Source organism: Parasteatoda tepidariorum, chromosome 5, assembly GCF_043381705.1.
Source record: "Parasteatoda tepidariorum isolate YZ-2023 chromosome 5, CAS_Ptep_4.0, whole genome shotgun sequence".
NCBI classification, from domain to species: domain Eukaryota; kingdom Metazoa; phylum Arthropoda; class Arachnida; order Araneae; family Theridiidae; genus Parasteatoda; species Parasteatoda tepidariorum.
Window position 1 is genome coordinate 73,421,253 of NC_092208.1, and position 25,532 is coordinate 73,446,784.

The following is a 25,532-nucleotide window of genomic DNA, read 5'->3' on the forward strand; positions in this document are numbered from 1 at the left end:
TTACTTAAATGATACTGCCTTAGAGCACGGGCATAAAAACCATTTATTCCCACAAACTTACTTTCCAGCTTTTACTAAAGGTGTGGTAATAAGAACTATAATTTTGAAACCCAAAACTGCCCATAAATCGCTACCATATCAACAGAAAGATTACTAAATAAAGGTTCAAATGCCATATATTTCGTTTTAATTTATAAAGAATTATGTTTATTTTTTTCACCTTAAATATTATTACTATGCATTCAATTTAAAAGAATTTTTTTCTCCGTCCCCCACTCCTTCCCACTCTAAGTCGTTAAACAAACAATAAAAAAAAATACTAAATTGTTTGTAAAGTGTAAACTTATATTTTACTCCCAATATCAACAATTTTCAGTTTCGTAAATCTTATCAAAGGAGATACATAAAATATATTTTTGATGCAAAAAATATATAAAGAAACTTCCAAGTTATTTGTAAATATTCTCGTAAATGATATAAATACTTTTATTAGAAAATTTAGTTTTGCGGAAAATAAACTGGTTTATTATTCCTCTAACTCATTTTACGCTTCACTCTACCCGATGAATTCCACCGTATTAGTATTCAACTCTTTTGGCACAAATCCTTATGATCAAGAGTAAAAGCATGATAAATATGCTCATGGATCATTGGTGAAAAGCCGGCAAATTTTTAATAAAAAAAAGAAGCTCGGCTCTCTTTTAATGAAAGATGAAAACTTTATGAGTCATGAAATGTCCTAGAGATTCTCCGACTGGAATATTAAAACGGAGGAAATAATCTGTCTCTTAGATAAAACTGCAGGGAATTCCCTTCTATAATTTCCATCTATTAAAACAAGAAATAATATTAACTTTAGAAAGTGTGAATATTCGCTTAATGTTTTTGCTTCATTTTTAAAAATCCAATTTTAGTTAATGTTATGACTCATTATTTTTTATTCTATCAGAAAAAACTAGTAAGTTGTAGTCTATGTCAAAACTTCTAATAAATTCACTGCACTCTAAGAAATAAAACTCTCACTTTTGACGATTCAACAATCCGCGAGTTATATTTCCTTAATTTTCAGAGCAGTTTCCCAACGAAATCGCGTGACTTGTGATGAAACGCGTGCTCTGAAATATATGACGAAAATGTTTCCTCAACTCGAGACTTTATGGTAGCGTATTGTGTGGAGATAACTAGAATAATGATTAGGCGATCGAAAACAAAATGAGGAAGTAAATTGAATGTCCTATATGGTGATCAAAGAGTTGCCCTCGTCCCATGGGCGTAATTTATCTTCATGTTCTCTTCATTCATATGTTAACGACAATGGTCCACCTGTATAGTATCCACCATAGGATAATTATTGGAAAATGCCGATACTTTAAGCACTGCAAATTTTTTTTGACGAAGAAATTTGTTTCCTTGAAGAAGTGACAATAGTTATTTCGTGAGCTGTGGCCGCTTAGGGGACATAGCCTTCGCTTTCCAATGAATTGAATCAGGTTCCAATTCCAGCAATATCTGGTCGATACGAATTCTGCACCTGGCTCACACAGACCACAATACTGACACAAGGTATCCTCAGTGGTAGACGGACCCTGGGTTAGAGTCGTCATGCTAACCGTGGGAGGTTTTCGTGACTTTCCTCTCCATGTATCGCAAATGCTGATTAGTTCCATCACAAAGTCATCCACGAAGGTAAAATTTCTTCCAATACATGATCCAGGTGTTTCCTTGTCTTCTTTATTGGGTTCAAAATTACAAGGCTACGGAGTTGAACGTTAGTAGTCGTAGTCCTAAAATTGGGTCGGTTGTTCAACGACGGTTTTAAAATAAAATAAAATAGTTGTTTCGCCACATGGACGAAATATTGGCTCGGATAGTATGCCAGGAAATGGTTCAATGAATTTCTAGAAATTTATTTGTTAAATATCCGTTTCGGGAATAGGAGGAAGCAGGCTCGTATTGACTATAGTGCTGATGTGAAATATATTCAGTTATAGACGAATCATAGGTCAGATGACTAATTATGAGGTTATGTTGATTTCCTTCTGCATGGTTCGAAAATGTGGGGTAGTTCCACCAAAAAATCTTCTATGAAGTTCAGCTTTGTTTGATTATGGATTTCTCTTGTCTTCTAAGGAGGGAACGCAATTACACAGCTACATAAAACATTGTTCGCTGTATATTCGAATTAAAAACATTGATTATCCAGGTTATTAAGGACATAAAATTATTGTAATAATAATTAACTTTTTTTGCCGTTTTTCTGATTTAAAACCTTCTCCATTAAATAATAAATACGTTTTAAATCTCCGAAACGACAATTTTGTACAGAATATCATCTTCTTGAATAAGAAATCTCTGAACATGTACCTCAACTATTTTAAAGACACATAATCACATTCAAACCAATAAATAAGTTTTTAAACTCCGAAATGACAATTTAGTACAGAATATCATTTTCCTGAATAAAGAATCTCTCAACTTCTACCTCAACTATTTTGAAGACACATAATCACATTCAAACCAATAAATAAGTTTTTAAACTCCGAAATGACAATTTAGTACAGATATCATTTTCCTGAATAAGGAGTCTCTCAACATGTACCTCAACTATTTAAAAGGTTCATAATTACATTCTAACCAACAAATAAGTTTTAAATCTCTGAAGTAACAACTTAGTGCAGAATATTATCTACCTGAATAAGGAATATCTGAACATGTACCTCAACTATTTCAAAGGCCCATAATCACATTCAAACTCCCGGTCCATACTTAAAATACATCCCATTCGCTAAACTTCAAACTCAGTATCACACATAGCAGATTAATATTTGTTTGCATACAAACTCACAACAACACTGGGCATTCCCAATATCAATAAGGAGAGTTACCAATCCTAAATTAGATTTGAAATATCGTTCACGAAAATGAAGCACTTGCCTGCGCTTCCCGGCATGACTTTAAACAGAAGGTACGAATTAGATTTACCAGGGGCGGCTATCTCTATCTTGAAAGCCGTTTGGGTGGTTATTTGATTTCGAATTCATGCAGAATGCTAAGCGTATTTAACCAGTCCCTTTATATTAATGAGTTTTGTGCTTAATAAAGATTTCATGATAGTGACGTCAATATATCCAGTGGAAATGCTTCCAGTTCATATCGGAGAAGTTATGTATTCAAATATCGTCAGTGCAATTAGTTAAATAGAAGCGGGCGTTCATTTAGCTGTGCATTATTTAAAAATGTTCGCTACAGGTCATGTGTAACAAGCCTAACTATTTTTGTTTAATTTCTTTTGTTATGTATGTTGTTTTATTGATTTTTAGTTCCAAAAAGGGTTAAATCTTAAAAGAATAACTTGACGAATCAGAATCCGTGGCGTAATGTTAAAAGGGGGTGTTTTTTAGCCCATTAACCACGTAAACTTTGATATTAATTGTTATTTTAACCCCATTAAAATTAATTTTCTTACGAAAACAAAGTCTTTAATATTCTTATCAAAGATGTGGGGCTGCTTTTGTACAATGACAGCAAGATTATTTTTGATTCATTACCACTACGAGAATTTTTTTACTTCATAAATGCATTAACTATTTTAGATAAAAGAATTATTAATTTTGAACATACGAAGCTAGTTTAGATCGTATGGTTTGGTTAAAAAGTTGTATCGATAAATACTCAAGTATACTACGAAGGCCTCTGTTATATTTAATAATGAAAGTTGCCAGCATTTAATTCTAATATGCTTAGCAGACTAAAGGCTGGATTTTTACTTCATCATACGGCAATTAATTTATATTTCTCCAATTTGTAATTCCAAGAAAATAATGTGCTGAAATTGCTATGAAATTTTATGCCTAAAATCAACAAACGGCTCGTTATTGCAAAGTTTAAGGATCTTGCAAATAACTCAGTTTTTGAGTTGTAGAATTAAAACGTGATAAAATTTTCAAATTTGATTTCGCTTAAAAAAAAACTGGAGAAATTTTCGTTCATCTGTTCAGCAAAATTATTATTTTTTTATTTATTTCTTAGTTTGTATCTAACGTAGCTGTATCAATGACAATTAATGAAATCTTTCTTAATTGACGGGAAATATTTAGCGGATTTACAGAGGCTTCAAAATAATGAATGAAAAGTATACCCTCAGAAGTATACTCTCCAAACATGTCTATAAAAATAATCAAAAGGTGTTATTGTTGTAGTAATATAATTTTTGGTCTGACTGTTGGGTCTTTCTTTTACCAATCTTAATTCTATCATTTTCGATAAAGTTATCACTAAATCAAGTCCATCTTTTTTTATGTGTTTACATCAAACAACAAAGCGCGGTTTTGTACCAGAGATTTTCCTGACCTGCGAAATTTTTATTACAGGAATTTTCACTGACGCAAACAAGAAAAGCAATCAGTTAATAGAGACTAAATCATATGTTTATGCATATATTTCTTATATTCAAAATATTCTACTGCAATTATTCTAAAAATTTATGTAATGGTATATTTGTAAGATGAATTTACATTCACCTATGTACCAACACAATACCAGCGTGTTATAGGTTAAGTAGTATTGGAAGGGGAAAAAAATTCACAGCAATAGGTATAGAGTTCCCATTAATTAAAAAGAGATATTTGCTGCAATAAGAGATTTTGTGTCATATGCCATTTTTTTTTACAAAGAGTACATTTTTATCTTTGTCTATGTTCATAAACACGCTCGATCATTGTTATGCAGACATATCAAAATATTACTTTTATGAAATACCCGTTACAATTTATGTTAATTTTTTTAAGCTTATTTGGAGATTTATAGATTTTTCCAAGCGCACACTGAGAAAAAAAGATTGACCAAAACTGCCAGATTGTTTTAAAATTTACTATGTTGCTGGCTCTCTGGAAACACCAAAACACTCCGTAATTTTTACCAAAACGCTTTAGTAAAATTGTAATGTAAGAAATTACATCATAATCTCGTTAAAATTATAAAATGGTTTTATAATCTGTGATAAAATTTGCTAAATGGGGTAAAATTTTGGTAATTTTATTCTTAGAGCATAGCATAAAAGCCATTTATTCGGTTAAATTGAATTTTCAGTTTCGTATTTTCTTACTAAATGTGAGGTAATAAGAACTATAATTTTCAAAATTTGAATTTCCTGTAAACCGTTACTATATGAGTAGTTTAAATATCATATATTTTGGTTTCATTACCAGAATTCTGGTTTATTTTACCAGAAATGTCATAAGCGTACAGTACGGTAATTTTACTAAAATATTTTGCTCCGTGCTCATTTCAAGTAGTCTTGAAGGACACAGTTTTGAGCAAGTTCCTAAATTTAAAAAATAAATAACAATAATTAAATAAAATCCCCTTCGATACTTTTCGTTATAAATATTGTGTGGTGATAAAAAACGTGTGATGAATCTACTTCTTTGAGAACTTGATTAGAAATTGCACGAAAATAACTAAACCATTAAAAACACTGAAATATTGCTACATAAAACCACCAAAAATGGTGACAACTTCATTGCACCAAAATCGTAAAATTCACTACTCCAAATCAAGGATAGTTCCTGATTCAAGTAAAACACCTAAAATGTTCTTTTAAACTGCTTGGTGAAAAGTTTGCCGTCATGTTTGTTATCCAACTACAGTAAAATGTATACACTCACATGATAACACTAAAGCTTATAAATACAGTAGGGTATGATCAGTAAAGCTACTTTTACGTTACAATTTGAAGCAAGAATAAATTGACGATGCATATGCACGTCACATTATTTCTTAAAATAAATTTAGCTTCTCAATCAAACATATACGCGTCACAGACAGATTATTATTGTGAATTCGAACAAATCTGAAGTGAATAGAGGTTAAATAATATAAAATTAATTTATACCATTGGCAGATATATGTAAATCTAATGAAATGTTTAAATAATAAATTATAATAAATTGATGATGCATTTGTACATTATTTCTTAAAATAAATTTAGCTTTTAAATCAAACATACACGCGTCACAGANTTTTTTTTTAAAAATTATTAATTTAAATCAACTAATTTTTTTATGTATATATTGATTTAAAAAGTTAAAAAACAGTGTTTTAAATTATTGATACTTTTATTATTTCTTTTCTTAGTTTTAAAATTTATTTTAAATAAATTGCTGCATTAATTAATTTTAGTTAACGAAATTACTTTCTTTCTTGGTATGTGTTAAATTCTAACACATTTGAAATTACATCTTTAAAAGTCTTGACTCTTGAGATTGAAAATACAGATTAAAGTAAACATTTAAGTATTTTTTTCTCATAATATGTTTACAGTATCTTTGACATTATCAGATTTCCTATAAAGAAATTTTGTGAAAAAAAAATTCGATGTGTACTTAGATTTTTTTAAAAATTTTTCAGCTTAACTTATCTGTCTTGATATAGGCTTAAAAACGAATATTTTAATATAAAAATATATAGATTAAATATTTATTTATTTTTTGATGAATGACTACATTTATAAACACAATCTGTTACATTTATTTAGTCATTTTAAAAATCAAGAGAGAAAAAAAAAGAAATGACAATTTTAAATTAAAATTATGATTTGGTAATCGAAACTTTGTTTTATAGTTAAAGTATTCCTTAAATTCTCTATTTCATCTAGTCTTTAAATTTCAATCATGCATTTGTTTCAAAATAGTTGCTATGCATTCAAAGCTATTTACTATAATGAAAAATTGTTTTAGGCAGTAAGAGCTTCTAAAATATTCTTATAATATAATTTCAATATTAATTTAATTTTAATTAAACATTTATAAAGCTTTTTTTTCGCAAATCAAAGTTCTTACAGTGTATTGGAATAAAAATCAAAAATATCTGATTTAAATAAAAAAAATCCAATTTAAATCAAAATATCTTACTTTTTTGATTTTTTTAAAAAAAAATCAAAACAAATCACGAACCCTGCGATCAAGGATAGTTGCTGATTCAAGTAAAACACCTAAAATGTTCTTTTAAACTACTTGGTGTAAAGTTTGCCGTTATGTTTACTATCCAACTTCAGTAAAATGTACACACTCACGTGATAACACTAAAATTAATAATTACTGTAAGGTATGATCAGTAAAGTTACTTTTATGTTACAATTTGAAACAAGAATCCATTTAAGATGCATATGTACATTGCATTTCAAAATAAATTTAGCTTTTTCATCAAACATGCACACCATCACAGACAGACTAATTCTGAATTCCAACAAATCTATACTGAATAGAGGTTAAATAAAATAAAACTAATTTATACCATTAGCAGATTTATGTAAATCTAATGATAAGTTTAAATATTTTTATCATACAACTCAATGCATACATTTTATAACAGTTTACGTAAGTAGTTTGTCGAATAAATACGACAAGAAGTTGAAATTTACTGGACAAGTAATATACCCCAATCAATATTCTTTTTTTCATTAATTAGTAAATACTGTTGAAATTTACTCGATATTGTCCTTTAAATCCGATAGAAAGACACCAATACACAAACCGCCATATGGTCAATATCTTGAAATTGTACGATTATTTGCCTTTAAATTTATAATAATCGTCCGAATGCATTTGATATACGTTTAATACCTGCTCTACCATCATTTCACACAAGAGTTTATTTAAATAGCTTAAATAATTTGCGAATTTACGGAGCACAGTAATACAAAACGTTCTTCGCCAACGAGTTTCAAATTAGTGTAAGCTTTATTAATTTTATTGGTGATAAGATTTAACTGCACCCTTTGACATGCGTAAGAACGCTTAATTTAAATATTAACTTCGAATACACAATTTTTAGAATTTTTCGTTATGGAATTCAGATAGGCATTGCACCGCAGAAAACAATCTAAATATGTGACTAGAAATTGCTTTAAAACAAAGCCTTCTCATTTACTGAACTACTGAATGCAATCTGACTCAAAAGACACAATGCTTATTTCCTTTCAGAAATTTATCACAACATTGTTCTGGTACGTGTGAAATCCATTAAGCTTCTAGGTATTTATACTTATTTAGAAGAGAGTAATTAATCACCTTTTGTCTCTTAAAACAGAACCCCCGAGAAACGCGATATGGATTTATGACAAATTCATCAAATGTCACTGTTGCTTAGTATTAATGACTTTCTATAGAAATGGTATACTGCGTAGTATTAAATGCTGGTGCTTTAAAAATGAAGAAAGAAAATAAAAATATATTTTCTTGGTGATGGAAAGCTTTCGTATTATAATTATACATTACACTAATAATTTTCTGTCAATTATATTTTATGTGAGTGGGTATTTATACTTATTTCGAAGCGAATAATTAATCGCCTTTTGTTCCATAAAACAGAACCCCCTGAGAAAAGCGATGTGGATTTATGACGAGTTCATTAAATGCCGGTTTTCTATTGAAATGGTATACTACAGCCCTTTAAAATGAAGAGAGAAAACTAAAATACATTTTCTTGGTGGAGGAAAACTTTTCTATAACAATTATACATTACACTAATAATGTTCTGTCAATTATATTTAATGTGTCTTGGTATTTATAATTATTGTGAAGTTTTTAATTATTCCCTGAAAAACACGATATGAATTTATAGCGAGTTCATCAAATGCCACCATTGCTTAATAATAATGATGGTTGATTTTCTACAGAAATGCTATAGCTCCATAGTATTAATTGCTGATGTTGTTGTCATAGGCTGTTAAGGCACTGGGGGTGCGATCGTTGTTGTTTTCCTGTGCCGCCAACTATGGCCAAGAATTTGACTTTTGCCATACCCATACGTCACACCCAACTTATAGGACGGACTCATTCATTCATCCACAGATCGTAAATTTGACCTGAACAGAGAACGATCAATCTCCAATTCAGTACCCCAAGAAGTGTAATTTGCTATGAGAACACGGGGAACTTTGTGATCCGACAGATTTAACGTGTACCGGTCACCATTTACTACGTGGGGAGTCTTCAGCTGGATGGAATTGAACTCCCGTTTTCATGAACATAAGTCCAGCACCCTACCAACCAGGCTATTCCGGCCTGTATTCATTGCTGGCTCTTTGAAATAGCTGGTCTTTGAGGAGAAAAACTTGGTTGCAATAATTATACATTACATTAACTACAATAATAGTTTTCTGAGCCGTGATGGCTCAGGGGATAGAGCATTCGTCTTCCATTAAGGTGAGCCGGGATCGAATACAAGCGATCGCGAGTCGATACGAATTCCACACGCAGCTTGCACCGACCACAGTGCTGATGTGAAATATCCTCAGTAGTAAACGGATCATGGGTTAGAGTCTCCTTGGAGTCGGGCTAACCGTGGGAGGTTTTCTCTGTTTTTCTTCTACATGTAACGCAAATGCGAGTTAGTTTCATCAAAAATTCCCCCATGAAGGCAAATTTCTCCTACTACTTGATTCAGAAGTTCCCCTGTCTTCTGGATTGAGTTCAAAATTACAAGGCTATGGAGTTGAACATTGGAAAGGTTAAATCCAAGAAATTGAGTTGGCTCTTCAACAACGGTTATTAAAAAATAAAAATAATAATTTTCTGTCAATTATATTTGATGTGTCGGAAAGATATTGTTTAAAAATGAAGCTACTATAAACTGAATTCAGAAATTAATTTCTTTTGTTTTTTTACCTTCTAAGTATTTAAGAATTGGAATGCTGAGATAATTGTAAAAATATTTTTTTAAGTATTAGGTACTTGTAAAATATGTTTCATGCGCGAAAAAATTGCTAAACTATTTGAAATTTGAAGAAAATCAGAATACTACTTTAATTATCGCCTTGCTTTAAAAATATGAATGAGTGTGCTGTCATGTCTAAAAATATTCATGTTTGGATATTTTTATAAAATTGCTTGATGGGACTATGAATTAAGTATTTTTCGATTTATTTGTTTATATTTTTTTAGAGTTTTCCTTAATTTTTGTAAATTATAATTTTCTGGAGCAGATTCTTAATTTTGAAAATTAAGTTCTGCGAAAATATCGTAGGTAAAATTACCAAAATACAATATTATTATTATTTTTCATGCTTTTAAATATGCTTTTTAAAACTTTATGTGATACACAACGAATAGTTTAAATAATTTTTTTTTCTCATTGAAAGCTAAAAATAGTGGAAAATTTCATGTAGCAGTATATATTTGGATATAAATAATAAATATTATTTTTTTTCAAAATTTAAATAAATTTATAAACGTACCTCAGCATTCTAGAAATATTTTCTTCCTTCTGAATAATGTAGATACATAGTTAAAAATAAATTTATTTAAATTTCCGTCCATTTAACATAATACCTAACTTTCAAACTGACTACATTTCTTCAAAAAAATATTTTATAACTTGCATAATGCAAAAAATATAGCAATTTACTCAAACCTCTTTTTTGCATGCTCCAAATATGTGTATTTAAAGTTGAAAAGTTTTGAAAAATAAATACACCGTCTTAGATTTATTGACAATGAAGCGCATATTTCCATTTTCGACTGAGTCCCCAAAAAGATTGCGTTTTAGAATTTTGATTAGATTTTTCCTCCGCAATGAATTATTTATATACGCGTACAGCGGAAAGAAAATAAAAATTCTGGAGGTAACAAATATGATCTGCAGCATTGTTTCTATCATTGCCAATTGGTGCATATTTCTTGAAAAAATTCAAAAAAACACTTTCATATCTGTTTAAAAAAGAACTTATTTTAGATTTGGAGGAATACTAAACAAGTTAAAATTATTTTTATTCACTTCTGTCCAAATATAAAACCTAAAGAATGCTTTTATCAGCTTTTATTTCTATATGAAATCGTGAAAGTTTTTTTTAAGCTTTGAAAATTAAGAAAATATTTGAATATATATTAAAAATAATTTCTCGCTGATTATTGCTGGATATTTATATTTAAATTTTCTCTACTTGCTAACGTTCAGAGTTTTCCAATAAAAATCAGAGAGGTGTTAAAATGCATGAAAAGATGAAAATGGGAGCATTTACATGAAGCAACAATAATATAATATCTAACAAAACGTCATGATTTGACACATAGACTACTGAGAAAGGTTCTTATTTATAACACTGAAGCTATAGCATGCCAATTTATGTACTTTAATTTGTACTTTATATACTCTGTTTTTTGCTTTAGTAATATAATAGTTATTTTTAACTATTATATTATACTTATGCTTCTGTATTTATTTACTACTTGCATAGTACGAAAAGATCGCTTCGTGAACGTGTCATAGCTGTCAAGGAGTTTGGTTTGGTGAATGTAATTCCCGACCATAGTAGATCTTTACAGCAGAGGGAATCGCCATCCTACCAGCAGTCCAACGTTTCTCATCTGAAGCTATTCCTCTCGTCATCTTTGCAGATTCTTTGTCCAACGAATGACTTCTTGCATATCCATTGATCTGGTTTGGATCCCTAGTCATACTGTTATCCTAGGAAATGAAATGGCTGATGAGAAGGTCGAAATTGCAATTAATAAATCATGCATTTTTGTAAAAATCGCACCCGTGGACAAATATCGTAAAATCAAATCCCACTCCCTGTTCAGTCGTCAAATAGAATTCTCAAAGAGAAAATATATTTCAGATATTAATCAGATAGTGCCGACCGATTATCGCCATTCTCTCATTGTCATATGTCGTTTTCTCACATGTCAGGACTAGATGATATTCAACCCTTACCAAGCTGTTTAAGTTTGGTCTGTCACCAACCAACAAAAGCAGACGTGGGAAAATCGAAATTATCAACCACATTATACTAAAATGTCCAATGTACGAATTTTCAAGAGATATTCTCCGAATACATGTCAATTTATTATCAAAATGTAAACGTTTAAAAACGTTATTCATAACTGTGATTGCGTAAATATTGGGACAAACTTCTGGGAAGGTTGGGACACTTCGTCAATACTAAAATTGCATAGGAAGTGATGCTTGGAAATATCGTCATACGCCACTTGAGACGCTTCCTTAATATTAACTGTTTCTTCGTGTCCTTTTGAACAGGTCATAAAGGGGAAGCTTCTGTTTCCCCAAGTTATTTCCTAGCAGCTAATTCAAAATCCAGCAGAATTTAAAAGACTCGCTCTCTTTTTGGGAGATTTTTTTCCTGGCTGTTGTTTGTCACAACTATAATGCGAGTATTTATTCCCTTTAAAAATTTGTTACCTGAACTAAAAACAGAACCTGAACTTTTTTTTATTTCAGAACATGCCGAGCAGATGCACCGTGTCGTGAAAAGCCTCTGAATTGCAAAATGGCTACCAAGCATGGTTTCCTATGCAATTTTAATCTTGATGATATACCCTAACTCCCTTAACAAATTTTTTGCAACATATACGTAATTTCCTGATATAAATCACGCTTTTAAGCTTATACATTTCGACAATAAATAGAATAAATAGTCATTTTAAAAGAATCTATAGCTTCAGAAGTAAAACTAACCTTAGATTTGAAATCCCCCCACCCGCATTTGTCAAGATCAAGTATATGTATAAATGCAACAAATAATTTATTCCTTATCTAACTTTTGACGTCGGGTATATTTAGAATTCGCAAACCAGAATTAAAAGCATAAAACTAGTGATGTTGTAGATAAATTATAACTGCTTATAGTGGATAATTTCAAACCGGGACGAATCACGGAGCGTTTTTGGTAATGATAATAGAAAAAATAAAATTAAGATAATAAAAACAAAGGAGGAATAGTAATTTATCTGCATTACCAAAGCTGACTGAAGCGCCGGTTGTAATAATCCAATGCATCAAGGTTTGGGCATCACTGCACTAGCGTTAAGAAAGACGAAAAGCAACAAAAGCTCATTGGAAATGGAACGGAAAACGGAAATATTTCAAATGGTTGGCGTTTGTTTTGAGCGAAAGAGTTCTACTCGAATGAATCTCTTTGAAATTAGCTTCTGGATGTTCCACATTGAAAATTGTTTGAACGAAAGACTAATAAATTTCAGCAATTCATTATTTTCAATGGAACAAAGTATCATTATTTCAAATTAGTATGCTAAATTCTAACATTTTCCCCAGATTATTAAAAAAAAATTATCTATCCTTTCTAAACTCAGAAAAATATGTATACCAAAAAAAGCAAAAGTGTTTTATGCAAAAAAATATTCGAACACCAAAAAATGGTGGCAACTACTTTACATTAATGTGGTTTTCCTCTACATCAAAACCCAAGGAAAGTTCCTGATGCTATGTAACACCTAAAATGTTCTTTTATTGGAGTAAAGTAGTTTCTTGTTGCAAAGTTGTCGTCAACAACCACCATGTTGTTAATTAGTTACACTAAAATTTAAAATTACGGTAAGCTACGAAACACATAAGAATCAGTAAAGTTACTTTAACAAAGACATTATAACGTAAAAATCAGTAATTTAGGCTGCATATATATGCTAATTCTTAAAATAAAAAGAGTTCGAAAATCTGACTTATGCGTAACACAGAGAGAAACTTAAGATGAATTTGAACTAGGCTTAACAATCGTGCATTATAAAATCAGTCAATACAGTTTTTAGAAACTGAAAAAATTAGAATATAAATATTATCATTATATGAGTGAAAACATATATACACATTAAACGACTAATTTTTGTTTCTGTTGATGAATAACAGCATTGAAAATAACGACAAACTCACATCAGTTCATTCTTTATGCACATTTGCAGGCGAAATAAAAATGAGCCGACATAGGAACACTGTAAAACCTGGGGTTTAATAGCTCTTCAAATGCTATGGTGAACAGCCCCAAAAATGCTTTAAGGGACATTTTATTCCGGGTTATCGCGCTTTCATATACGATTTAAAGAGTGTAATTGAAATCTAAATATTTACAATAAAATTAGTTTACACCAAATTCTCAAGCATTTATACCAAACGAGAATTATTTTCCTTTCTGAAAACATCGATGTGTTAGCGTGGTTTCTTTTTCTTTTTTTTTACACCGTAAGTTACAGAATTGTAATCGAGAATCAGTGGTGACACTTTGCTGTCAGTGATTTGTTATGATTGATTGAATGATTCATGGTTAAAAAGGTATGCATGTTTTTAATTAAGTAGTAAGGAAAATTATATTTTATTTTTAAACATTTATGAACTTTATTAAGTTATTTTAACATGAATAATCTATGTCATCTGCCGTTCTGTTAAGCCTTTTTCGAATTCGTCCTTATGTTAGCAATGTGCAGTTCGTATATTCGATTTACAAACTAATTTTCTTTCAAAAATTATTTTATATATTATTCTAAATTAATGATTCTTACTTTATATTGTATCGCAATAATACATGTTGAATAATCCTAAAAGTTATGTGAAGGAAAACTTTCATTTATCATAGCCAATTATTTAATCAAACTTATTTACCAACATATTTTAAATATGTTTCGAAGTTTAAAATTATTTTCCATGACATTTAAAAATAAAAAAATGCAATTCAAAAGCAGTTTTTTTGTTATGTTTATGACAAGTAATAACTCAATTTTTATGCTGTGCAATTTTTTCAGAAACAAAAGCGTCGTAAAAATATAATTTATGTTTAACAGTTGACATGGTACAGTTTTTTTGCAGCTTTTTCTGCAGACTTAAGCGCAATACTTAATTAATAAACTGCGACATAAAAAATTTAATAATGTCTTTATCCCCATAATGCCTATTTTTGCAATAACAAAAGATAATGAGATTTTTCTGAGAGCGCTGTTCCTAATAAACCTTAAGTGATGTTGTTTCATCAAAGTTATTTTGTTCTTTGCTCGGGAAAAAAATCGATTTTCAAAAGGGCTGTTGTATTTTTTCTCAAAAGGATTATACAGGAATATTTTTCATTGATAATATGTATTTTTTTTAACTTTTAAGATAAGTGTCTATAGTTCAGAAATTTTGAAGCTCTTTTATGTTTCAAAGGTTAAGAATAAATATTTAAGGCTTCATTTGGCGGTCGCAATTAGAAATATGTACTTATAAGGACAAAGGTTTTAAACTCTTGTCACGAATGTACTTTAAAAGTACTTATTAGAAGTATTCTTATGAGTATATAAGTACTTTCATATTTTATTTAGACTTGCTTTTAATCTATGTTGTAAGTTATTTTGACCTTGTTAACTAATTACTAGAGAGAACAAAATAGGTGTGATAAAAATTATCAAGAGGTGAAACACTTTAAGAGAGATTTTTTCTTCCTGAAAACTTCTTATATTATAAAACTCTTTTTAAAGAAAGCAATATTAAATTCAAGCAATTTTATATTGGCTCAAAGACGAAATCATGTAATCGGGAACGTTGACATTTTTAGTGTTTAATTAAACTATATCCTTTTATATTTTTTATAATATAAATCTTAGCTAACTTTAAAATCGTTTTGGTGTATAGTTGGCACCATTTTTGATCCTCAGGTAAACTAAAGATTTTTTACAGTGCATGTAGTCACATATTTTATTTACTTTTCCTCTGTTTAAATTTTATTCATTTATTTTTTCATTTTTTGCTTGTTTGTTTGTTTGTTTACTCGCAACACGTATTTTCATGTGCATTAGAAATAATTTATAGCTTCATTGCCAAACATTTATTTTAAAACACGAGTAAGTTTTTAGTAATATGTTTCCACTAATTCATTCAAATATTTGCATTTAGTCACTTTTAAATAATTTTTTACACGATAACTACAATTCTATACCTAAAAATGTATTTAATTTACTTCAACACCAAAAATAGTGGCAACGATACACCTACATTTTTTGTAAATAAAAATAAATTTGTTTCGATTAAGTGCCATTGAAATCGAGATTCTTTATAAGTTTTAATAAGGAGAAATACGTCTTAATCTATAAATATGTATATTTAAAATTTATGAAGCAAGGTTAAAATTTTTGATGTTGAAGGAAATGGGCAAACTAGGAGAAATTTACTGGAATGCTGGTTTTAGAAATAATTCAATAAATTATTTTTAAAATGCTTAAAATAATTTACTTACTTAGGACGGTCAAGGAACCGAGCGATTAACGCGTATGACAGTGAAGCCAATGGTTGTCGGCTGGAATCCCGCTGACGGCATGGATGTTACTCTTTTTTTTTTCATCCTGTGATGTGTGAATGTGACCCACCCTATGAACAGGTATCTGTGGCAGTGTGGCATAGGTAATGTTTTCCGCTTCTGCGCCTAAGGTTCACGAGTTCCCACCGAGTAATGTTAAAGAGCAACATTTCCGGTAACTTCCAAGGCAAATGAACGAAAGTTCAATGCCTGCCGTTTAAAAAAAATCATGCTTATCCATCAGTTCATGCTTAAATTTATTTTTAAAGAAAAATTCTCAAATTTGTGTAAAAAAAAAAATTTTACCCTGTAAAAATTTTTATTGACGGTTTAATTATAATATTTCAATTCTCTTTCCCCTCTACTTTGTTCCACAACTATCTCTTTTAACGGGTTACATTTTGAAATACAGAAATATACAAAATAATAAGTACAACTATATAAAGTGAAGTGTCAAAAATACATTACTTATTATAAATTTTACATTTAAAAATTTCAACATTATTACTAATTACTAGAGGGCCTCATCGCTTTCCTCGCCAACTACTGTAAATGCTTCCTCAGATCCTTTTGAATTACTCCGTGATTCCAGCTCATTTTGTCCGCATATAGTTAGCACTTTTCAATGATAGAGCATAAACAAAACTGATGGGGCCTTTTTTTTCAAAGAGTGACAAAATTGTCGCTGTTTCGCCCAAATTGGTTACTTGCACTTCAATAAGAAGAAAATCACGAATGCCCACACATATGATCTATGACGTCAGCGCCAGCTGATCGTTTATACGGAAAATGGAGTGTTAAAGTTGAGCTAAGTTTCTCTATATAAGTTAAAATATTAATTAAAGTGAGATTAATTAGATGCAGAGCGTATTGCACATCAAATTTGTTGTAATATAATTCTCTCGTCTACGAGTTTAACTTAGATTTATTATTTATGTATTTTATTGTGACCATGATAATTTTTTTCTGTGTACCTGTCAACTTCGATGCGTACTTAGTTTGTTTATGTTCTACATGGCTTTGTGCTAAGTAAGAAATATTGAAATATTTGTGAAATAATCATTTTGAAAGAATATAGAATGTGTCACTTTTGAGAATTGACACTTGACTTGATTGGCTTACTCTAAAAGGAATAGAACGAAGAGTGGCTAACGTAAACAATTGCCCCGTTTCAACAACCAATCAGGATCGAGATACCCACACAACGTCACTTGCAGTTATCCCATTGTTTCAGAGCCACGTTTTGATCTGAAAGTTAACTACTAACCAGATTAATGAATTAACAGTTTTCTTTTATTATTTTTAATTGAACTTATGAAGTTCTTTGCAATCTTTTTGATTGTTTTTAATTCTATAAAATCCTTATATGATAATTTTATAAGAATGTCATATGGTAATGATGAGAAAAGTACATTTTCTAAAATAAATAAAATTCATTTCAAACATTTTAATTTTTTAACATTTTCTTTGCTCTTAACTTTATTTTATTGTTGAATAAAATTTGTATTTCGAGGATAAACATTCATCACTAATTCTCTCTAACTAATCGAACAATAAATAAGAAAAAAATGTTGTTAATGTATTTTTCATTCTTTTCTCTCTTAGTAAATTTCAATACCTGATAGAAGGAAATAAACGAGTGCAAATAAATATATGACAGAACGAATTTTACGAATAATATATTTAGAATTGATTTAAAAACTTTATCTTCCTGCACAAATGCACAATATCGAAAACCTTCAAGACTCTAACATAAATTTACATTTTAATAGAAATCTTATTCACTTTTACTTGAGGGCGCTGCTGACCATTAGGCGAGAAAAAACTTAAAACAAAATGTTACGATGACGTCAGAATGGATAGTCAGAGTGGAAGTATTATTCTTCATGGTAGAAGATAGAAATTCAAAAAAAAGCTTCAATTTTATATTACAAGGATCAGTAAAAATACCTAAACTGTGGAAAAGTAATTGTTTAACTCGTATATGATTACTCGTTTTTATAAACCACTAAAATTGTGTTGGTAATTTAAAATAATTTAATTATGAATGTGTTTAGAAATGTAAACAAGCGGGTAGTATTTTTATTGTATTTAATGTAGATTTAGCAATCGATATAAAATAATTTTATTGTAGATTTAGTTATCGATATAGAATGATTTTATTGTAGATTTAGTTATCGATATAAAATGATTTTATTGTAGATTTAGTTATCGATATAGAATGATATTCAATATTAAAATGATTTTTATATTAAAGTAATATCAACACAAAATTAGCTAAATGATTAAATTTCTTATCTACTTTGCTGTCTAGTTTCACTAAATATATAGATAAACGAGTGTGCGTTACTTTTGCATTTCAAAAACTATGTAAGGTTTGTAGTTATGAAATAAACTTAGGTGATAATAACAATTATTCTTCGTTAAACTACTATTTATTATCAATTTCTGAAATATAATTTTTTTTAAAAATATTAATGATTCATTTTATGTCAGTTTAGTTAAGGAGCTTTTAATCTTTATTTTTTATTAGATCATAAAAAAGAACTTTTTTTGTAAACTGAAACTATTTTAAATGTGTCTTTATGCAGCCAGTTTGGTACATTTGTGTCATTATATCTTTATCAAGATGAAATAAAGAAAAAATATATTTAAATATATATAAATTTAAAGCCCCTTTGGCCGTTAAAATCTCATAAAATACTTATAAGGAATATAAAATTTTCCTGAATAAGCATCGGTTCGACTTTGATACAGATTTGTATTTCATAGTTATTAAAGCTATATAGTACGCTAAAGTAAAAGCATTACACCGTAGCAGCATTTTTTTATATTTAATGGTGGTAGCTTTTTTTTTATTTTAAACGTCTTTAGGATGCTCAATAAAACCCATAAAATAGTTTTATGGCTTTTAAATCATTAAATCTGTAACTTTCCGCTATCATTTCTCACATGCAAGCCAGGATATTATCATTATCATTTGCAACTTAAAATTATTTCTCATAATGCGGTTTTTTTATTTATTTATTATTTTTTTTGAAGTTGAGATAAACGATATAAATTACTTTAGGGCGAATAATAATTTATAAAACTGACTTATTCTTTAATGTTAGAAAAGACGCAACAGTAAGAATAACCTGTTAATAAAAATGGACAAAGACTATTAAAATCTTAATGGTCTTTGTCCACTTTTATTAATGGATAGGATAAATATTTTGTCATTTTAAAATAGTTAAATACATCTTATACTATTTATAAAATTAATGCATTAAAAAACTAAGAATCTAGAGTTTAAAAATGAATTTGATTAAAGTAAGATTTTGAATTTTGAAAATGCACTTAATAAAAATAAGATTACAAATTTAAAAATAAATTTATTAAATTAAGCACGCATTAATTAACGTAATAACTAATTAATAACGTAAGAATTTAAGTTTGAACTCGCGTTTAAAAAAGGGGAAAATTTAGGATTTCCCGTGAGAAATGAAGTGAAATTTAATAAACTGATTTAACTGTTAATTGTTATGTTTTTCTCTCATTATTTTGATGCTTATTTTGATTTAATACTTTTTAGAAATATCGAATTTCTTACTAGAGGCATGTAAATTATTAAAAGGGAAAGTTTGTTTTGTTTTTATATCGTATGCAAAGCTAAAATTTATTCATCTGTGAAACCTTTTGTTTTCAAAATTAATGTCATTATAATGTAAATTGTCAATATAATATTTCACAATGTCACTGATATTAGTATGAATATTACTATGTTTAGGACTGGCACGTTTTTGACAATTGATGGTTTTATCTGGTTTTAACCATCATGTCATACATGTAATGATTATGAGTTGAGATGGAATAGTGATAATATGGCAAATATTATTAATCTTAATTTATAATAGTACCTACTATGTATTTAGAAAAAGCAGTTAATAATTTTACTCTATTTTTTATTCTTGAAATATACTATAAATCATAAATTATAATTCAAGCATTGATGTAATTAATTATTCCCATGTTTATGAATTTGAAAAATGTCAGCAATTTAATAACAGCTCGAGAGGATTTTGACATTTCATGTCAAAAATCAGTTTTTGATGTCAAAAACCAAACCCTGATTTTCATTAAAAAAATCTATTTATTAAATTGTACCTTTTTTAAGCACACATTTTGATCAATTTATTTATTGGAATTATTCGCTGTCAGTATTGTGTACAGGACTTGCATACATTTTGAATAAGCTTTCGTGTTCGAAAGTTATGTTCAGTAAAAACACCTACGAAATATTATCGAGCACTTACGAATATTAACGAACACTCTCGAAATATTAACATTTACGAAAGGACGTCTACGAAATTACGTCCAATTTGTAAAAGTTTTTAATGTATCTTATGTGTCATAATACTGACAATTTACTTATTATAATAGTAGAGGAATAAATAGAAGTTCATGTAAGTTATGCAAAGAAAAATAGATTCAGGTATTTATAACTATTTAGAATATGCAAATGAAAAATCATCATGACAATAATTATATATTATGACAATAATATGACAATAATAAATGACAATAATATGACAATAATAATTATATATGACAATTATGACAATAATAAATATTAAAGTAAAAAAAAGACAATTTTATAAAATATGAAATTAAATTTATTTTTACAGTTAATTTCATTACTTGTGCATCCGTAAATATTTATAAAACAGTTTCATAATATCAATTTTTAATGTACTTTAAAAATTCTCAATGAATTATTCCTCTAAATGACAAAAAAATCTCTACGGAAAAGGATGGAAAGTAACTTTTAACTTTTTTATGTTTAATGCACATCCTTGTCAATTTTTTGAAGTCACTGTAACTATGACAGGCATGTGACGGAAGAATTTCGCATTGGGTTCGGAATGTTTTATGTTAGCTAAGCATATTTTGAGTTTTTTATTCCATCCGTAGAGTGGCAATTTATTTCCTAGGGATAGAGCTTAAAATAATAGAAATTTATATATTGAAACTCTCAACCAGGCATATTTTTGAAATACTCTAACTGACGTTTCCGAAAATACCTTTGATGTTTTCGTGGCATTTCAGGAAAATACAAATTTTGCTATCAAAAGGACGTAACTTTGAAATATCTGGATAGGATGCATTGAAATATAGTACATATTGTTTAAAATAAGTTTCATTGTTTTGCAGGCTATGCTAAAGTATTTATTTGTGAGTTCATGAAATTTGTGATTTTTAAATCTAAGTTTAGATAATAATTAAAAAGAAACATTAAATTAAAAGGAGTCAGTAAGTTAAAATATTTATCTTTTTTTCCTTGCAAATTTAGTGTTTACTTCTTATTTATTTTCCTTCACTTTGTATTTAACACTTAATGTTTCGTAGAAACCTGTAGACTTTCGTAGAGGATCATGCATAATTTAACAGAGTAAAAAATTGCCAAAATTATACATTTTCAAAGTATTTAATCATTTTATGAAAATGGTACAACCATGATTATTTTATTTTATTTTTACCTGATATTTATTTTTTCGGTACATTTTTCAACTGTAAAAATGAATAGAGAAAGCAACGATTTTGTTACCAAACAATGAATAAACTTATGTTTCATTTTCAAAATAATATGTTGCCAAAAAAGTGGCAAAAAGTGCGTTAGGAATTTTAGAAGTGTGACAACATTCTGAAGCTACATCATCACTTATTCTTTTTACATTTTTGACCTTACAGTGAGCTTTCCAAATGGTATCCCACTTTCTATACGTGCATGTCAAAATACTCCAAAACATTTGTAATAAAAAACGTTTCTTATTGATCCTGGTACATATTTCCCTGACTATAATAAATAATTTTCAACTATTTAGACAAGTAACTGCCGTAACTCAACCTCAGACTTTCGGTCTCAATCTGAGACCTTTGGTCTGAGACAAGTCTCAGGAAAATTTATAAAGCCAATTGATGCATAATGCGGAGCGCATTGCCGCCACGGTGTCCTATGGCCACAAAGTTATAGAGAGTTAATCTCCAAGACCCAATACGGGATGCTAAGTTAATATTTTTCTAACTCTTTGCACGGGTGTTCCACATTTTATTTTCATCTAAGTATTCCATTTATTTTTGTTATTAACTTCTGAATGTTTCTGTCGTCAGGTAAAAACTGATACAACAATGCGTCAATTGCTTTCTGCGCAAACTGGTGCAAAATAATTGACACATTCCAATCATGAGTTTTGTCTTTACTTATTTATAAATACGACGTCCGGTGGCCGAGCGGTAGCGCTTTGCGCTGTCGTGCCACAGGTGGTTCGATCCTCGGGCCGGGCAAGGTTGACTCAGCCTATCATCCCTTCAGTGGGTCGATGAATGAGTACCAAGCATGCTTGGGAACTAAACACTGGGGGTTCCACGTTTGGCTGACCACCTGACCGGAACATCTGCTCCTGCACCCCAGAGCCCAAGGTTAAGAAAAGTGAGATGGGCACAGTAGGCCTTGGCCCTCTATGAGCTGTCGCGCCACTGAGTTTAGCTTTAGTATTTATAAGTACTCTGTGTTGTTGCACATTGCAATTCCGAACTAAATTTTCTTTTCTCTTTCAGCGTCGAGGGCGGGGTGATGTTGGCATCGGTGCTGGGATCCTTGGCAGCCCTGGCGTCGATGGCCGTCACCTTGGCGCTGTGCTACCTCTTTTGGCGAAAGAGGTCCGCCGCCAAGGAGGCCAAAGACGAGTTGGAGCCCTTGCAAGTCGGAGTACCAACATCTTCGCAAGGGACACCCAACAAAGGGGCACAACCAGCAAATAAAACAAATAATAAAAGTGTTGTTGAACTGACCAGACACAACGTCGAGGATAGGCTTTACCAGGGTGCTGTCGCCGCCTCGTCGCTATCTCTGGACAGGTAAGAACAAATTTATTCTTGCGCATTAATTGTTTTTCTCTTGTACCTTTCTCATGTATTCCATATTATGCATTTCATTGGAATAGGCATATTGGCTATATATGCACTATAATAATGAATGAGTAAACTAAGATAGTTATAGGTGATGTAGGGCAAATGCCTTAAGCTACAGCACATAAATTTGTGCTATTACCCGTTTATTATTACCGTTCGCAAGTTACGGGCAGTGGCCAACAAGAAACTAAAAAAAAAAATCTCAGAAAGGGATAACTCAGAGTGCAAAACTCGTAACCAAATCCAGGAAAACCTCTTCATGTTCTTTTCAAAAGAAATTGCAAATTTAAAACCTATTTGGCTCATTGCCGATTGTAGTTAACGCGACAGATAACGATACAAACATATACCCAATTTGACTCACACATAATCCTAACAAAATCAGTTTTTTTTATATCCGTCGTTTCACAGCCAACCCAGTTTTTGAGTTTACGACTACTATTGTTCAACCCCGTAGCCTCGTAATTTTGAACCTATCCAAAAGACAAGGAAACTCCTAGACCAGTACCCCCAGAGGTATAATTTGTTTTGGGAACATGATGGACTCTATGATTCGGCAGATTTAACATGCATCAGTCACCATTTACTACACGAGGAGTCTTCGGCCTGCCGTGATCGAACCCACGACCGCTTGGGCATGGGCTCAGTGCCCTACCAACCAGGCTATCGAGGCCTTAAAACAAAATGTGGTTAATGGAATCAAGCGAAACACACGAACGACAGAAACATGCGTGTTTATGTAAAAAAAAATATTGCAAAATTAGTTACGAAAATATTGCGTGCTCAGAAATGTGATATAAAATGAAATGCGTTTTAAAAATAGTACTATGCAATCTTATGCAGCAAACATGATACGATATTACAAACGTTAATAAAACGAAAACTTATATTTTATGGCAAACGATTTTATAATGCATGGCAGTGCCTCCAATTAAGCCAACATGGCATATAAGACTTAACAAAATATGCTTATAAAAATAAAGTCTTGTGTTATATTTCTTATGTATTGAGTCAAATATTATTTTATTGTAGCCCCGACTANTATATAGGTCAAATAAATTTTCTTTTTTGCTTCGCTATGTTGATAGACAGTAAAGCAATACATAATTTACAATGGCACCCAGTTAAAAAAAACAGCCGATCGCTTTTTCATTAATTATAAAATTACAGCATTTCTCTAATTTTATTTTATTTAATAATCAGCGTTGTACAGTCAAATTAATTCTAAGTTTACAACCATCAATGTACAACTGCGCATCCTTATTATTTAGAACCCCACTCTTAGAATACCAGGGAACTCCTGGATCACGCATTGCGAGAATCTGGCCTTCGTGGAAGCTTTTTTGATGAAACTAACCCGCATGTGCGCTACAAGGTGAGGAAAACTACGTAAACATGCAACAATTAACCCATGAAATACCACTGAGGATATTTTACATCAGCACTGTGGTTGCTGTGAGCCAGGATCAGAATTCGTATCAACCAACCACCGCTGGGTATTGCACCTGGGTCACCCTAGGACGCGATACAATGCTTGCCAAAAGTCATATCTTGTAAATTATTAAGTTTTAATATTGTCCACAAACGCAAGAGTACATGTCCCCACTTTTAGCATCAATTGCAATCGGAAAGAAATGCGTAAAGATGTTTATATTTATATTTGAACCAAAAGTCATTTATTTATTTATATTTTAGTTAATGCTTTTTTTGTATTATATTTAATCTATTCATTCAACCTATTTACACGTTTTTACTCTTAAAAAATATTCATGTTGATAATATTTTAACTTTAAAGGCCGTTGAATATTAGATACTAACCGAATGGGATGCAGTTCTGTATTAATAAGGTTCGTAAAATTCACATTTTATAACCAGCCAAATTAGATAATTTATTCATAACTCCTAAAAATAACCATCTCCCGAATACTGCGATCACGAGTATGTCCTTAATTCGGTTCTTCCGTTCTCTTATTCAATAGGTCAACCACTTTTTATTTGTCTACGGAGTCAATGCACTCTAATTTTATTATCAATTGTCTTGCCCTTAAATAAAAAGTCCATTGATTCTTTCATTTTCAAATCATTTTTTCAAGATAGAATAGCATTTGACAACTATTTTATTTCCTAAATGTTTTACGACTTAGTTTATTAAGATCTTAATCAAAAATTATCGTTAATATTGTCATTCTTATTTACGAGCAAATTGTTTATTTTTTTTCGATACAATAACACAATATACTTTTGTAGGGAAATGTGAATTGGTGACACAAATAACTCAGAAAAAACTGAAATAATTTTAATGCACCTTTTTACTTTCTACATCTGATTTTGATCTCGCAATTTCATACACAATTTTCTCTCAATATTTTTTAACATTATTATTACTTTATTCATTAAGCATACCTCAAATCATAATCTTAAAAATTCATTTAATTTTTTTACGTTCTTGCGAAATTATCCTATTTAAATCAAGCATTGCAATAATTTATTCGTCATATCTTTTAAATAA

At 30.0% G+C, this 25,532-nt stretch overlaps 1 protein-coding gene across 1 annotated transcript in view; it reads left to right on the plus strand.

Annotated features, from left to right (window-relative positions):
• LOC107447306 (uncharacterized) overlaps window positions 1–25,532 on the plus strand; it is a 102,728-nt gene that overhangs the window by 26,767 nt on the left and 50,429 nt on the right. Inside the window, exon 2 of the mRNA XM_071180598.1 lies at window positions 22,670–22,969. Within this exon, the coding sequence (XP_071036699.1) occupies window positions 22,686–22,969 (284 nt within the window). The 5' untranslated portion in view covers window positions 22,670–22,685. The remainder of the gene's footprint in view (window positions 1–22,669; window positions 22,970–25,532) is intronic.